Source organism: Schistocerca nitens, chromosome 10, assembly GCF_023898315.1.
Source record: "Schistocerca nitens isolate TAMUIC-IGC-003100 chromosome 10, iqSchNite1.1, whole genome shotgun sequence".
NCBI lineage: Eukaryota > Metazoa > Arthropoda > Insecta > Orthoptera > Acrididae > Schistocerca > Schistocerca nitens.
In genome coordinates, this window is record NC_064623.1 from 54,594,191 (window position 1) to 54,612,781 (window position 18,591).

At 41.6% G+C, this 18,591-nt stretch overlaps 1 protein-coding gene across 1 annotated transcript; it reads left to right on the top strand.

Moving 5' to 3' along the window:
• Window positions 1-2,544: 2,544 nt before the first annotated feature.
• On the top strand, window positions 2,545-13,568 carry LOC126209858 (mucin-1-like). The gene is made up of 3 exons (XM_049938985.1): window positions 2,545-2,698; window positions 2,864-2,938; window positions 12,715-13,568. The coding sequence occupies exons 1-3, from the start codon at window positions 2,545-2,547 to the stop codon at window positions 13,566-13,568; spliced, it is 1,083 nt and encodes a 360-aa protein (XP_049794942.1).
• Window positions 13,569-18,591: the final 5,023 nt, after the last annotated feature.

An 18,591-nucleotide genomic window follows, 5' to 3' on the forward strand; every position in this document is an offset into this window, starting at 1 on the left:
CATTCAATGGAATTAAGCTCTGGGTTATTAAACTTCTCCCTGTGGCTTGGACAAACTCCTGTCAGCCCTCCCTTAATGAGGTGGTCATTTTATCTAGGCTGCATATTTTGCACTGCCTTTTCAGCCATCGCCATTTAAGTGGCGCTCTCCCAGCATGTTGTGGACATTGGGTGCAATGTTAAAATGTCAGGCATTTCCTGACAGAATGGCATTTTTTTAACACTTTCTGTTCCTGTTTGAGTTTTCCATCTGAATTATCACCCGTTTTAGCAAACGACAAGCGAGCTGTCGACCGCGTGTTACTTTTTATCCATAAAAGCAATATAGCGAAGACCATTTAATTTTTATTTCAGGGCCTCCATTCCTCTATGGCATACTTTATACACTTTTCTCCATGTCTCTCTTTAGCATTCTTCTGTTCCATTGATTGTGATTAGAGTGTAGTTGTTTCTACCTCCTCTCTTAGTCTTCATGTTGTATAGTTCTGATATGGATGCATATCATTATAGTAGCTTTTACACCCAACTACAAAACAAAAGAAAAGGAAATAAACACCACACAAACTAATGTGTAGAAAGCAGGAGCTTTGAAATCAGAATGAAAGATGCAATTTCCATTTGTGCATGACAGCAGGGGGACTGAAACTCACACAGGTACATCTGGAAACACAATTCTGGTCTGTTCTTAGGCCATTTGAAGTGCTCCACGTTTTTCAGTCCAACGTGTGGATCTCATTGTGTGATTTTTTTTTTCTCTCTTCCATGTCCTCTATATGTGATTAAGACTTCTTCATCTTACACTCTCCAAATTGAATTGTTAATATGTTGCTTGTGTTGAACTTGACATTCACTTATATCTGTCAGAGAGAAAACTTGATGAAAGACATGGCAGTAAGAAAGCAAATACTGGGTTGGTGTATATGTTCGTATCATTTTCCCAATTTTGATAAACACAAGACACACAAGAGATTTCAGTCTCCAGTAATGTGTTTCCCTTCACTGGGGCAACTTTACTATTCTGTGACTGTAGAAATCATGTAGTTTTGAGGCAAAGAACTCACCAAGCCATGTTCACAGTGCCTTTTCATCCAGAAAGAAAGGAAGCAAGTTCCTCGAAGGTTGTTAGGCAGAGAGCAAAAAAGGTGAAAATCTGAGTGCACAAGATTAAGTGAATAAGATTGGTCTGGAATGACTTCTAAAACAAACTCCTGTACATTATTTTTTGTCAGTCTAGCAGAATGATGGAGGTTATCATGGAGCAGCATCACTTCATACAGTCTTTCTGGTAATTGTTCTTGGATTGCATCTGAAAGAGGTCATAGTTGTTGAAAATGAATGTATTTTCTTTGTGAATCTTTTGATGATGTGTGCAGATCTTTGTAGGGGGAGTTGCTGCTTTGTCTGGACACAATCATTCCTTTCTTTTCCTTGTGTTAGCATAGAGACACCATTTCTCAAGGCCAGGGACAATTCAGGATAGGAATGGTTGGTGTTCTTAATGAACCACTAGAATCCAATCAAGCAGTGAGGCACAGATGTATACCTGTCGATTTTCGTGATTTTGGCTTGGAGCACACGATACCTGTAAACAGTTTTTGAATTTTCCCCTTTGCATGCAAATGTAACATATGGTCAACTAATCACATATAATTGTACTTCCCTGTTCTCAAGTATACTGATGTGGTTCATTGGGGGTTAAGGTGCCTTTAACTGAAAAAATGACAATATATGACCTTACCAAGCAATGGTGAACCTCAATTAAAAAATAAGCAATAAATAAATTCATAGCAATTGGAATAACAACATGCAAAACACAAAACCTACAAAATTATACCCCAACCCAATACCTATTAAGTCATGGTGTGAAGGCATAAGTACAATACAGTTTAGAGACCATACACAAGATTTCCTGCTGGAGCTGCTACATGGCTGTATAAGATGCATTTGCCCACTAGGCATTTGGCTGCATGTGATTCAGGTGTTGGACAGAGGTCGGGGTTCTAGGTGAGGGCACACAACAGCTGAACAGCACGCTACCCAAATCGGCACACATACCAACACACTCTACATTAGTGATGGCAAAGGTACAGTAGTGTGTATGTTACTACAAACTCTCATTGCTTTGGGGGAAAAGTGACCAGATGCCAGCACCTTTGTGGTGCACTGAAGTTGACATGTCCATAGTTTTGAAGTGGTCATGACAGGTGTGAACAGTTCCCATTTTGTGTGAACTGCTGAGTAGGAATGAATGTCACGTGTGTGCAGAGATGCACAGCTACTGGCCTCCTCCACGAGAGTGGCACTGTGAACTGGAAAGCTGCAGTTTCTGGAGGTAACGTAGGTGGTGCCAGCAGGTGGATGGCAGCCACTGGCCTCAGTTTAGGAGGCACCTGTAGGCATGTCAATGAAACTTCAGTGTCCCCTCCAATGAGAGAAGCCACTGCAGCTTTTGGGGACCAGTCTACTGGCGAAGGACCGAGAAACCACATTGGGAGGGTGGCCAGACATAGTCCGGAGGGCATGCTGCTCACAGTGAACTGTGATGATGGCATATGAGGCACCTACATGGTGGGTAGCACAGGGGCATCTGTACCACCCTAGGACAGAGTCAATGACAGTGGTGCACCACGGGCACTCATCAGTGTGCGTGCGCGCGCTCGTTTGCGTGCGCGCGCGCACACACGCGCGCACGCGCGCACGCGCGCACGCGCGCACGCGCGCACGCGCGCACGCGCGCACGCGCGCACGCGCGCACGCGCGCGCACGCGCACACGCACTATGGACAGTGCCTGGAGTCCGTGAAGACCAAAATGCGTGCTTACTTTGAGAAATTGTTTCACTGTGTCTTTTAATGGAACTTGCAGGGAGACCATACCCCAGACAGTTTGAGAATAGGATTAGTGCAATTTTGAAAGTAACTCATCAGCTCATGGCAGAAGGTATGTGTCAATAACAGGACTCTGATAAATTTGATGTTTCCACAAAGTTGGAGGTGACACACGTGTTTTTGATGATCATTAATAGTGTAGCCCACTCATTTGTCTAAAGCAGTCGAATTATGCCTGGTGACTCAACAGATTCAGTTGTGCTCATTCATGTAAGGACGTGAAAATATGCAGCCAAGCCAAATTGTTAGATTGATATGTCCTGTGAAGTTGTTCACACACCCTAATCCCCCAGAAAACAAATCCAAAAATTCAGAACACAATTAATCTAGGTCTTGATAAGGTACCAGATCTGACAAAAGATACATATTTTCATTAATAGAAAATTCAAAAGTAACAAAAGCATGGAACCCAAACAAATTTTCTGTGTCAGTATCATTAATAACCAAATACACATCTGCAGTCTGTTCAACCACGTAAGCTGTGGTGGACAAAAACTGAGTGAGAATTGGAATATGCTGTTTGTTTGTAGCTTACCACATGGCATTTGATGGTTGCTGATGGTGGGAGCTGATCTGTGTGTGGGTCTGAGAGCAGAGGAGTGAAACGGTTGATCTGGTGTTCACTTTTGGAGATAGCGGTTTCTTCAGTGCAAACACTTAAATAAAAAGTTCATTCTAACCTGCAGACAATAATGAAATGGAATGAATATCAAAGTCCATTTATATTGAGGTAAGCTGGGTGTGACAAATCGAAGCCATGTAGTTTTTGTTGTCCCACAACTCTCACCATTTGGGACAAGCAGCCTCCTCATGCCGCACAAAGAGAGAGGGATATGTTGCAAGTGCCAAATGGTCTCCTCATCAGCATCATGATTGGGTTTATCCATCTTGGCTAGGCTTTCCAGCTTGAACAGCAATGTCTTCCTCATCATCTTGTGCCATGTGCTGAAGCATGCAAATGTGTAGCCTGGTTCTTCGATTTGGTAGGCTACTGCATGGGGGACTTGGAGACTGACCAGTATTAAAATTTCTTCTGAAGACAGATCTTCACTTCAAAGGGTTCTCTGATGAATTTCCTTATTGGGCACTAGGCAGATGATCATAGCATCAACTGCAAAGTCTGCATAATATTCTGTGGAGCTTTTAGTAACAAAGTGTCACTTACAGCCCTCAAACCCTTCAGCTCTGCTACCTAATCCTGATGAGACTGACATGACTGCCTGCATTGCTGGTAAAACTCTACACAAGCGACACTGATTTGGATGCGCTCGTGACTATAAGGTGATGACAAACTACACGTTTCATCAAAAGTGAGAGTCCAGTTCGTTTAAAGCACAACTACTGTTGCACACATGGCAGGAATCCCCAACAAACCCTTAAGTTTCTATGTCCATTATCCTCAATACAATGAGGTGTTGGTGTAGCCAGGTTTCACGAGTTTCACTTCTTCAGCAGAGTTGTCGTATGACAGAAATAAACCATCGTGCGTAGCACCTGTGATCGTGGAGCCCGAACCATCAATGTAGCCGCTAATTTTTCCGAAGTGGCCATAGTAAATTACAGTTGCCAGGCAAGTGGTAGAGGTACCACATTCATAGGTAAGACACAAGAAGAAACAGTCACAGAAACTAAGTGTTTGAAAGTTCTACTTGTTTCCACTTGTTTTCTAACTCTGGACCCAATAAAATGTGTGGCTGTTAGAAATGGTCTAGTTAGTGAGTAAGGATGTGTCAGCATACGTACAAGGTAGGTAGCTATATGAGAAACATTTGCCTGCCAGGGACAGCTCTGTTTCAGCTGCAGGCAATAGAGGTGCAGGATTGAGATCAGTGGCTTCTGTTCTGGGCACAGAGCAAGTGAACAGTGCACTACTCTAATGATCAATAGTGGTGGTGGAGGTGCAGCAATGTAAGGGTTTCTACAGACATCATATACGATTTCATTCTGTATGATACAGAATCTGCTTTCACCACATCATCTGTGTACTCGTGTATTTTTGTTCCTGCTCAGAAATTCGTGTTTGGACTGCAAGGTTTAAATGCACTGTAAGTAATTTGCGCATATTGATGCTGCTTTGAATGGCTTTACTTCTTGACATTGAGTATGCTTTGCATTCTTGTTGACTAAATCATTCTTCCATGTAACTGCTAAAAATGCAACAGTAGTTAAACAAATGTGTTCACATGTTGCTGGTAGGAGCCACAAAGAGTACGTTTTAGTAGACATGAAGGTCCAACAATCATCCTTCTACTAGGACGAAAATTTCAAAGGAAATAAAATTTTGGTAACTCGATTTATTAATAGAATGTATTGAGTCAAAACCTAATTTGAAAGGATTGTTGTTGTTGTGGTCTTCAGTCCTGAGACTGGTTTGACACAGCTCTCGATGCTACTCTATCCTGCACAATGTTCATCATCTCCCAGTACATACTGCAACCTACATCTTTCTGAATCTGCTTAGTGTATTCATCTCTTGGTCTCCCTCTACGATTTTTACTCTCCATGCTGCCCTCCAGTACCAAATTGGTGATCCCTTGATCCCTTGATGCCTCAGAACATGTCCTATAAACCAGTCCCTTTTTCTTGTCAAGTTGTGCCACAAACTCCTCTTCTCCCCAATTCTATTCAATACCTCCTAATTAGTTATGTGATCTACCCATCTAATATTCAGCATTCTTCTGTAGCACCACATTTCAAAAGCTTCTATTCTCTTCTTGTCTAAACTATTTATCGTCCATGTTTCATTTCCATACATGGCTACACTCCATACAAATACTTTCAGAAATGACTGCTTGACACTTAAATATATACTCAATGTTAACAAATTTCTCTTCTTCAGAACCGCTTTCCTTGTCATTACCAGTCTACATTTTATATCCTCTCTACTTTGACCATGATCAGTTATTTTGCTCCCCAAATAGCAATTAGCAATAATCTAATTCCTGTGGCATCACCTGACTTAATTCGACTACATCCCTTATCCTCATTTTGCTTTTGTTGATGTTCATATTATATCCTCCTTTCAAGACACTGTCCATTCCGTTCAACTGCTCTTCCAAGTCCTTTGCTGTCTCCGACAGAATTACAATGTCATCAGCGAACCTCAAAATTTTTATTTCTTCTACATGGATTTTAATACCTACTCCGAATTTTACTCCTCAGTGATAAGATTTCCAATCTATTTTTCAAGTGTTCATTTGTCAATGCAAATGCTAAATTCTTCAGAAAATCACATCAAATTTTGACGGTTCCTTTTGGTTTTGAAAGTGAATACAAAATTTGATACTTTATCCCAGATACGTTTAGCTTGCTATAAAACACCATAGGCCAACTCTTTCTGATTTTGGAAACAGAATAATCTGTAATTATTTTATCTACAGTATCCACTCCTCCTTCAGTGTGAATGTAAAAAAATAATAAAATGCTTCCCTGTTTTGGTGGTCGATATCATCCATGTCATGTGTTGTAGATAGAGTATCAGCAAACAATTACTTTTTGTTGGGTACAAACAAAGGATTTATTAGCTTGGAAGCAACATTTTGAAACCACAGGTTGATCTCTTAGATGCAAAATTAAAGTTCCCTTTCCTTCTTGTGAAGAGTGCCGAGAATTGTAATTTTTCTCCAACAAGTCTTCCATTAATGGCAGCTTGTGTACCAATTGTCAATGATGACATCTCTGTGTGTACCTTTGATGTCACTGACAAGCCTTCCTACAATTATTGCTGGGCTGTTTGATACTAGAAATGGTCCATCTAGCTGCTTTCTTAAATATACTTCAATATTACTGGTATAAAACTTTTTTCAGTCACTCATGGCACATATTTCATTTGAATATTTTGTGGGTTTGTGTGGTATATATAGGGTCCAGGAGTAGTGGCCTCTAAACTGAGTCAACATTACATAGACTGTCACAGTCCACCAATGAAATCAAAATGACACAGGAGAATTTACACATCTATGTATGCAGACAATGAGCTCAGGTAACTTCCCATAAACTCACATTGTGTGAAAGTTTCTGGATTGAACTATGCCATTTAGATGTGAAAGCACTGGATAGAAATTTTCCCTTAGTTGTTTCATTGACATATTTCCATACTGATGTGTTCTTGGCAGCATTAATTGAACGATTCTCAAAACAGCATTGACCAAATTATCTGAATAGGTCGGAAGGTGAAGCTTAAGATTGTAATGAAATCTGTTGTCCATAGCATTTGTGTGTGTCAGCTGATCCAATGATGGAGCAAAATGATAAATGAACAGGAGATATGTTGGCAATATTGAGGTATCAAATAAGATCAAAGGGTTACCTTACCAGTCTGTGGAAGTAGTGTAGACACCACCCTATTCCTTAAATTTTTATCAAAATTACACCATTCCCACATGCAAGAACAAAAAAAAAGCTATCTTGATTTAGTTCACAATCTAATATGTAGCTGATGTATATAATTTTAAGGGTTTTGAACATCAAATAAAAGTTTTATTGACATAATGAAACATTTTTGAAAATGCAACACTTTATCACCAACCACCATAACTTGTTGTCATAACATCATATAGAGGGAAGACATGCATCAGGTCAGTCTGCACTTCCCAAGTGATTGGAAGCAAATGGAGATTGACAGACTTTGGTGCTGATCAGAGCAATCAACCCTTCTGTCACTCAAATGGTCACAGGGCATATATGAGAGCACAGGTTTTGGAATTCTAAAGGCTACTAGCTGCAGGAGTTTTAGGAGCTCATCTGTCTGAATAACACAATTTGAATTCAAACTTATTATTACACTGGAGGGTAATTGTAAAACTTAAAAAAAGCAAAAGATGCAACTGGCTGCACAACAGAAGACAGTGTTTGTGCCTGCAGGGTTACAGTTAATGATTGTATCACACTTGCAGCACTGTAAAGTGCAAACTTCAACAAGGGCACCACTCCAAATGAGAAAATAGATTTCTTGAATCTTAACTGAAGCTTTTGGTAGGTACCACACAGCATGTTACATTGGATGGAGGGTGATCTTCCAATATAGAAGTAATGTTGGGTGTGCCTCAGGAAAGTGTGTTGGGACTCCTGCTTTTCATGTTGTGTATTAATGACTTCTTTCAAATGATGCAGTTACATATAATGAAGTACTACATGAGAAAAGCTTGATAAATATTCAATCAGACCTTGATAAGAATCCTACGTGGTGCAGAGCCTGGACAAATGCTCTTAATGTTCATAAATGGAAAATTTTGCACTCCACAAAATGAATGAATGAATGAATGAATGAATGGAATGTTCTTTGACTATTGTATCAATGAGTCACTGGAAACTGAATGAGAACATAGGTTCAGTCATGGGTAAAGCAAATGGTAGACTTCACTTTATTGGTAGAATACCGGATAAGTGCAATCAATCTACAAAAATGATTGCCTACTAATCACTCCTTCAATGTAAACTGTCCCTAGAAAGTCTGTTAACAATGTTTGAAGGAACGGCTTTAAATGTTTACTCCAGGGATATTCTACAACCCCTTACATAACCCACACATAGGGATTGTGAGAGTAAGGTTAGGAAAATTATTGCATGCACAGAGGCATTCAGTCAGTTATTCTTCCCACACTCCATATATGAATGGTAAAAGAAGAAACGCTAACTAGTAGAATGGGACATACCATCTGCCATGCACATCACAGTGGATTTGGAAAGTACAGATTTAGTTTAAGATGTAGAAGTAGAGGCTGGCTATGAATGACAAGGAGTTGCGGCCCCAATGGTCAGATTGAGAACTTGCCCTGAATAAAAAAATGCAAGTTTTTAAGGGATAGTGGTAGCAAACTATTTCTCCTTATCTGTAGTTGGCCAAACGATCCACTGATTCTACATGCATTGTGCGTTGTGGCTTTGTACTTCCCTGGTGCCTCTGGCTAACAAGTTTGTATCCTTTCTCTTCTCCTACTGTGTAGGTTGTGGTGATCTTGGCCATTAAATTAACTCCAAGTTTTGTAACAACGAAAGCTGAATGTCACTGCACTTCCTATTACGACTTGCAACAACCATGTTCTATGTCACTTGGCACTACCCTGAGGCATCTCATGAGTGGGGAGTGATGTCACAGCACTGTTACCCCTGGAGTTGCCATTTAATTTCCTGAAGTGAACATTCTACCCTGGGACAGTTAGTGAGAGTGCCTGCTATTTGGACAACTCTAGGAATACTATTTACTATGTTATTCTAAATACTGTCACTCTGCCTGCTATCTGCTTTGTGTGACTGATTTCCTATCCTCTAGTTCCAAAGCTGACTTCCAATAGCCTTCAGCTTAACAATGTACCAGTCAATATGTTGTCAATATGTGACATAGAGTAATTATTATGGTATTATCCTGAATGGTGAGACAGATTGCAAGTCTGTCGCATAGAGGTGAACCTTTATCTTTTGGGATTCTGTTGTTCAGTACATAAAATATGTCATTAATGACTTCAGTAGAGTAGCCATTAGTGTCTTTGCATAGAACACACTTCAAGGACTGAACTGTTAATCATGAAAATAGGCATGATGTCATCCCTACATCCTGCCTTGCTCAACCAGTTAGACTAAAGTTTGACCTAACATTAAAAAACTGCATTACTGAGGTAACTCTTTTGATTAGTTATGAAGAAAATGGTACAGAAACTTCTTAATTTCAGTCCATTGCATAGCACAATACCTCTATCTGTGAAATGACTCCGCAACAACTTTCACAGATGTGACATTGAAGAAAAAGCCTCTGGTCTTGGTTAAGAAAATGTTTCTGTATCAACACATACCTGAATATTTTTTACACCCGTATATTGTCATGACTACAAAAATTGTTGCACATTCTTTGACAGACTTGATTGAAGTCAGAAGAAAACTGCTAGTCATAACTCTATAGTAATCGTAATTACCTGTGGTTCCTTATACAATGTGTGAAGTGTGGCAATCTGAACACTGGAGAGGGGTAATGCAGTGCTTGTGATGCTCAGAAGTATGATGCACTGTTGCTTTGGACATGCATGCCTATCCAAAGGAACATTGGACTGTACTACTTAACAACATAGAGCATCTCTCTCCCCTGACACCAGGTAAGTGACATTTGAATCAAAATGTGCGCTTCAATCAAAATATTTCACCCATACAGGAGTATACATAATGAATGTAAGAGTGAGTTGAAGACACATGGTTGACAATAAGTGGAAGTTTGGGTTTCCCCATGAATTGTGCTTGGATAGACTAATGGTAAGGCTACCTTGTGCAATATGGAGAAATCTGGGTTAGTCCTGGTACGGCAGAAATTTTCATGATTGTCATTCCATTATACAACTGATGGCTGGTCATATTTGAAACAGTGAATACATTTCATAAACATCACAGTGCCGACATACTGGTATGCCCTCCAGTGGTAAATGCAACAAAACTACCAGGATACCAGGTTGGCATTTACATTTGGATGGATTCATTACCTCCGCCAATAATATGTTGCATCCTTTTAGTGCCCGTTGTTTCTCTACCTCCCTTTTTCATGACGTTGGAATCGCAAAATATTAACCAGTTACAGTATGCCCGAATCTGAAGAACTTTCAACCTGATGACATTTATACAGATTTGAAAAATTGAATTTTCACTCTGCTGCAGGGTGCAAGATAATTATAAACTATAAATTTTTTTACAGATGGAAACTCTGAGATTCAATGTCTTGAACATGGCATCTTTTGTTTCTGAGGGCAAGTGCACTACCGATTGAGCTATCCAAACAAGAGTTGCGAACAGCCCTCACGTATGTACTTCCACCAGGGCTTCATCTCATACATGATTACTGAAGTTCTTTCTCATAATTTCTGAGACTACTACTCTTGGAAAAAAAGGATATTTAGGAGGGACAGCTTAACCACAGCTTGAGGGATCATTTGCAGGAGTATTAGTTCCAGAAAATATGCAGGAGAAATTCTGTGAAATTTGGAATTTAAGAGATGAGATACTCCTGGACATCCGTCTGAAGGCTGGTCATGAGATGTATTTGGCTAGCTCAGTTGGTAGATCCCTTGACTATAAAAGGCCAAGTTTCTGGATTTAAGCCCCAGTCTTGCACACAAATTTAATCTGTGTGAAAGTTGTCTTGAGGACAATTCAGAACGTCATTCATGATCACAACATGACATTCCGATCTCACCTGTACCTCCATCAAAGGGTCCAAGTTCAGTTCATGATGTAGATGGAGTGAGAAACCTCAGTTAATCTGTTCCAACATCTTGTCCCAAAACCCAGTTTTCAAACCATTTTCTTGTTGTGGGCTTCAGTGCAAATACGGGTTTGATGCAGCTGCTCTTAATAACACACAAATTCCATTTACACTCAGCTCTCTTTTTGCACCACTGTAATTCAATACTGCTTGGTGTTAATTTTAAAGATCTACTCCTACAACTGTGTATGTGACAGCTTATGACCTTTGTATGTCTGGGCCAACCTAATTAGCAATGAATTTTTCTCTTTCCCCCAATTCAAACTTCTGTTTCTCCACAATTGTGGCCGTAGCATCAATTATTTTTTGTGATTGAATTAGTGAGGTTTCACATCTTCACACTTGCCACATGCGATACTTCTGATAACCAGAACACCACTTCATGCAAAACAGCAAGACCTCACCTACAAAAATAACAGAGTGAATGACTTAGCGGGATCTGTGCCAGGTCAGATTAAAAAAGATTAAGAAGCATGCTGCAAGATATTTTACCCATAGGTTTGAACAACATGTGAGTATTACAGAAGTTAAATGAGAATCCCTGGAAGAAAGGAAACTTTCTTTTTTAGGAGCACTGTCGAAAAAATTTAGAGAACCAGCATTTTAAGCTGATTGCACAAGGATCCTACTGCTGGCAACATACATTTCACATAAGATGAGAGAGAGAAATTAGGGCTTGAATGGAGCAATTCAGATTATTATTTTCCCCTTGCACTGTTTACAAATAGAACAGAAATGGAAACGACTACTCGAGTTACGGGATACCTACAACCATGCACTATACCGTGGCTTGCAGATCATGTATGTAGGTGTAGATGTATACAAAATGGAACAATGTATATCGGATACCATCCCCTTATATCACCATGATGTAAAAAGTGATTGCTACTAAGTCTGTTCTATTTAACCAGTATAGTGGGTAATAGTGCTGCCTCTGGATCACAGAGCCCTGGGTTTGATTCCCAGCCCAGTTGGGTATTTTCTCCACATGTGGACTGGGTGTTTGTATAGTTATCATTTCATCATCAGTCATGAAAGTGGTGAGATTGGACTCAGTAAATTTAAGGGTCTGTACAGGCACTGATAACGGCCCAGTTGAGCACCCCATGAACAAATCATCATAATGATCATCTCTTCTACCCTGACTGTTGACTCAACTATCACCTGTGTCATCATCATTGCAGTTGTTGTTGGTGTTGTTGCTTTTGTTGTTATGAGGTACTGTCTCCCATAGGATTATTTCCTCGTTCTGCAGATGCAATCTCGACAAACTTTTTTTACTCATTGGTGTTTCTACTGTACATACTGTCATAATTGTTGTTATTGTGCATTAGTGGGTTCTGAGGGTACTGATCTCTGACTCATACTCATTTAGGAATCTTCATCTTTGATTTCCAGTTATTTGGTCTGTATGGCTGTGGCAGCACCTCTAGCTTCCATCAGTGACTGAAGAATCATGATCAAAAATTCAGGATGTAATACTCCAGTTTCTGTAGCAACCTTTGAAAGGCTTAAATATTATCCTTCAAATAGCTTGCTTGTATAATGTGCCTTAACTGTAGGTGAGACATTCATAAAATTGTTGTAAGTTGCCGCCCCCCCCCCTGCCCTTTCGCCCGCCCTTTCGCCCGCCCTTTCGCCCGCCCTTTCGCCCGCCCTTTCGCCCGCCCTTTCGCCCGCCCTTTCGCCCGCCCTTTCGCCCGCCCTTTCGCCCGCCCTTTCGCCCGCCCTTTCGCCCGCCCTTTCGCCCGCCCTTTCGCCCGCCCTTTCGCCCGCCCTTTCGCCCGCCCTTTCGCCCGCCCTTTCGCCCGCCCTTTCGCCCGCCCTTTCGCCCGCCCTTTCGCCCGCCCTTTCGCCCGCCCTTTCGCCCGCCCTTTCGCCCGCCCTTTCGCCCGCCCTTTCGCCCGCCCTTTCGCCCGCCCTTTCGCCCGCCCTTTCGCCCGCCCTTTCGCCCGCCCTTTCGCCCGCCCTTTCGCCCGCCCTTTCGCCCGCCCTTTCGCCCGCCCTTTCGCCCGCCCTTTCGCCCGCCCTTTCGCCCGCCCTTTCGCCCGCCCTTTCGCCCGCCCTTTCGCCCGCCCTTTCGCCCGCCCTTTCGCCCGCCCTTTCGCCCGCCCTTTCGCCCGCCCTTTCGCCCGCCCTTTCGCCCGCCCTTTCGCCCGCCCTTTCGCCCGCCCTTTCGCCCGCCCTTTCGCCCGCCCTTTCGCCCGCCCTTTCGCCCGCCCTTTCGCCCGCCCTTTCGCCCGCCCTTTCGCCCGCCCTTTCGCCCGCCCTTTCGCCCGCCCTTTCGCCCGCCCTTTCGCCCGCCCTTTCGCCCGCCCTTTCGCCCGCCCTTTCGCCCGCCCTTTCGCCCGCCCTTTCGCCCGCCCTTTCGCCCGCCCTTTCGCCCGCCCTTTCGCCCGCCCTTTCGCCCGCCCTTTCGCCCGCCCTTTCGCCCGCCCTGTAAAGGGATCCAGTCAGTAGTAGATGCTGGAGGAGGACACTGTGTGTGGGGAGGTGATGTCCCCAAATACAATACATAATAAAGATATTTCTGGTTATCTATCCACAGTCATGGCAGAAAGCAATATCTTTGATATGGCATTAACATAATAGTACTTTTTCCAGGTTCAATAATATGAAAGGCAAGCAAAGACCTGAAGTGGTCTGATTTTACATTCGTTAACTAGTGAAGCACATTTTGAGGATTGGAAAGTCGGTGGGTTTTTGTTGGCAGTTTCTGCAGATGGCACTCGATTACACCAATGCCCTACTGCTTCAGCTGACCTTTCTGAGAATTCCAGTGCCCACAAACAGGCTGACAACTACTCATCATTTTGCACTGGGTAGTAACAGTTGAGGCTTCACTTGTGGGCAACTGCAACATGAAGGGCTGCCACTGTGTATGATTATTATGTCACATGACTGCTGGAATTGCTGTGATTTTTTTTAACGAAAACAGTTTTAGGGTGGCAGTTCACTCCACCACTCCTGTCTGACACCGCTGCTGTAGTAGACACTTGCAACAAGCAAGGAAAGGAATTAATCTGTATAACAAGAAAGAAACTTATCACTGCTGACAGTGTGGTCACTCGTGGGATTTGATGTGTGTCTAAAGGAATTAGAAGGGTTGTTCTGCAGCTGGACAAGTGGCAAATCTCCTGGCCCTTATTTCTAGTACTGTATCATCTGCATGTATTGTTGTTTTTTAGTGCACTGCCTCTGTTGTTGAAATGTCCATGATTATGCACTCACCTACTAATTAGGTTCAGTTAATTAGGTGTGAGGGGAGCATCATATGGGATGGTGTGTAAATGGTTGCACAAGAGGAACAGTGCCTCCAGGTGGAGGATGTCATCCCTTCAGTGTTGAATTTGCAGTTTAAAGTGCAGCCCGAAAAGGCGTAAAAAATTTCCTATCCATCAGCTATAACTTGTGAATGTCATGTGATGTGTTCAGCATGCAAATGTGATAGTTACCAGCATATTGTTTAACTGCCAGCCCTTTATGAATACAATGGCCATCCACAATTAAGAGGACTGGACTGGATTCGTTCCTGTTGGCAGAAACTGCTGTTTAAAATGCTACTACTACTGCTAGAACATGTCCCGATTCATCCACCTGCATTCAGGAGCTCCACCAAAAAGTATTTCTTTTGAACATACCAATAATGGATTTTATTTTTTCCATTTCTTCTGAGGAAAAATGAAAATTGAAAAGTGCAGGTATAAAATGGAAGTGACATCCACTGTGGAAGTTTGTGTCAATACCCTACTGTTTTGAAAAAGTGAAACACTGAGAGATGTGATCACAGTGAAATTAATACTACTGATTACAGACTTGACACTACAGACATGATTAACACCTGTACCTGTACCTGCACCGTGACTGTGGCAGTTCAGTACAGAGAAGTGACACCATTCAACGTGCATGTGAACATGTTGCTGGGGCATACTCTGCCTCACAGTTTTTAAGCACATCTACAAAGCATCAGCTGTGGCTGCAGTAGGCCTGAATATACACATTGTCACCCATTGAACTTATGTGGGATATGGTCATTTGGCATGTCAGGTAAACGGACAAGCAACAGAAGTGAGAGCACCATTTGTTCTTCGAAGGTGATTTGCACATTCCTTGCTACATTTAGCCAGATGTTGTCATGCTAAAATATGACACATGGAATGGCCTGCATTAGTGCTGTGAAACCTCTCTGATTTAGCAGTAACTGTTCAGACAGTCCTCAAAACATAGGTGATGAGATCACATGTTCCAGGCAATGGTGCCCCAAACCTTCACAGTTGGTGATTGTCCACTTTCCCGCTCACCATACAGTCTGCACGACTCTTCACTACAGCGATGTCGAAAGTGTGTGCGGCCATTACTGTGGGACACCTCGTGGAATTTGGTATACATATGCAGGCAAATTCGTGACCCCCTGGTGTTCTGTAGCACTACCAGATTCAAGTGCTGCAACAGTTTGCCACTTCTTCTCTGGTGCTATCTTGTGTTGCGTTAGGTCACTGGTATGGATTTACACCTTACCTTCACACTGTTGTTAATCTTCTGTATGGTTTTAGTGTCAATTGTTGGTGACTGCTTGTAAATAGCAAGTGACATTGTTGGGGAGGGGGGAATAGATCTACTGTGGGATATCACTTTTGGACAGTGTCCCTGTTTTCCCATTACTTGCACTGTCAGGCATATCACATCACAATGTCTGTCTTTCCAACATGATAGTATCTCTTTCAAAACGTCAGTCCGACAGGTTCGACAACTCCCTTACAATGTGTGTTGGAGCTGTGTAGTCTGAGGGTAGGTCTGGGTCACCTCCATCATTGGTGTTCGTACAAAGCACGGTGATTACACACCATTTCAGTAATCTCACTACAAAACCTCATCTTCATAACATTGATATTGAACAGTTGAATAGGCCTGTCCCAAGATTCATTATTCACTAATAACACCCACCACAATAAATGCCACTACTGTACAATGTGTGCACGTGAGTGCCATCTTCCACACTTGTGACCCCTCATGTGATCTTGCAATGCACATGAGACATACTGTTTGTCCGTATAGGGCTGCAAGTACTTCTGGTGTGTGGTAGGGTGTGTTGACTTGCACTCCCGTTTTTCTGTGGGATACATGTGGTTAGTCAAACATGTTTAACTTTAGTCCTCATCCTTTAAAGCTAATTCTCTCTCTCTCTCTCTCTCTCTCTCTCTCTCTCATGTAGGATGCTCATACCACATTTATCACAAACTCTGTGATTACACATATTGCAATCAGACATCTCCTTTGCATGAAGTAGTCAGAGAATTGTGAACAGTTATGCCACCCAACCTGTTGGAAATATTATTTACCTGCCTGTAACCATGAAAAACCAGTGCATATCCTCATCATTCATGAAAGTCTAGCCCAAAATTGTGTGCCACATCTAATGCACTTCATAGTTCAAATTTGTGTGCTGAATCCAAAATGGCATATTTTAGTATTTCCACCATGATGAGTATTAGCACCATAAAGTGTGTCCCAGTCTACAGTATATCACCATTATCATACATATAATCTTCTTTAAACAAGCGATTTTCAAAGTAGGAAGTTAGATATGGACATTAGCCTACCACTGTGTTGCAAGCCGACCCCTACATTACATGTCCGGAGGTTGTGTGTGACTGCAAAAGGCCATGTTTTGCACAAATTGCTTTCTTTACAAGCCTGTTCACCTCTCAAAGTCTCTTAAAAGATCACATCGGGAGATCGCGTATCTTGTCTGGTATGTGATGAATTTCCTACCATCTCAAAGTAACTACTTCTTTCATTCTATTTTCATACTGTCATCCTCTATTATCCCTTCCCTCCTTAAATTTTGGCACTTACCAAGCCATGCAACAATAAAAAGGGGATTTTAAAATACTATTAATAAACAAGAAAATTGGCAAAATAGTTGTAGTTTGTTAGAACAATGTTGTGTAATTGAAGAGGTACAGAATGGTTCAGTGATACGTGATTGCCATAATGTAACATTTTTTTGGCAGGGCTCTTAAATTGTTCAAAAAAATATTCAGTAGACTACTGTAGGCTTAAAATGTTTGTGTGCTTTATGTATTTAATCAACAGACATGTAAACACACACATAATATGTGATCAATGCCAATTAAGTTTGGTGGGAGGGATGAAAATTTTTTGCTGTGAATGAAACTCTCATTACAAGTCACTCGCTCAGCGCCAACACCACAAGTGATATGTATATGTTCTCACTCCAGAGGATGAGCATTTAAAATAATTTGATATACACACTGTGGTTAGTATTTTCAGGAATTCAAATGTATACTCTCACCCAATGCATTGACCTGCATGATTTTCACTACTTCAATTAGGTAAACAAACTTCATCCTTCATTTTACTTCTCCTGGAAAAATGGCAGAGCAGAGAAATGTGCTGCACATTTCTGATGACAGCTGTCTTTCCACACTGAAAAGCATAAATCACATTCATGGAAAACCTGCAGTCATTTCACAGATTGTCAATTTCATAGGCTGATCTCAACACTACTCAGATCATGAAAACTTGCAGATAGAGAAATGTGTAGTCCAGTAACCTGTTTTACAGTCTTTCCTTAAAAAATTGTATTGGCATGGCCCGAGCAGTTTGTAACAGTAATTGAAGAGTTTTAAAGTATTCACCATGTGTTAGACGCAAGGTGGTGGTAATCTGTATCCTGGTATGTCATCAACTGCCTTTATTCTAGTGTTTTAGTCATGAATTTCTTCCCTAGAGGAATTTTTCATGCAATTTTTGTTTGCATATAATACACAGACACACATTTACATCAGTACAGCAGACAGCAGTCTGAGCCTGGTAAAGAGAGGATGACAGTGTTCTCTGGGACATGTTTTATACATTGTGTGTTACGTCCTTTACTGTATTCTAAGAATTTTGCTAGTATAAGAGGGTGTCTCCTCAAACAAGGCCATATGTATATGCGATTGCAACAGTCCAAAGTATATTAGTCTCAGGAAGTCAATACTAATCATGTCTGTAAGTTTCCAAAGCAGACTAGAGACCCAAAAAATCTTTTTACATACCTGACTAAAATGTTCATAACAGTTGAGTTTGGAATCAATATGCATTCCTAACAGTTTTACAGATTTGTTTTCTGTGGTCTTGGGTGACCATAAATGAAGCTGTTTTGTTTTCTCTGGGTTACGGAGTAATTTACTTGATGAGTACCAGTGGAGGGCAGATTTGAGTGATTGCTGTATACTTTTATGCAAGGCTGAGATTTTCTGACATCAGGTGACCAGTGTTGCCATTCACATGGCATATGAGAGTACATTTCATATAGAGAGAAACGTCACTGATAGCGACGATGAAGAAGAATGGTCGAAGTAATATGCCCTGTGGAACACAACCAACATGGGAGTGTTTATTTTTAACTGTGGCAAGCTGACTTGTACTGTGAAAATATGAAGCTAATACACCTAATT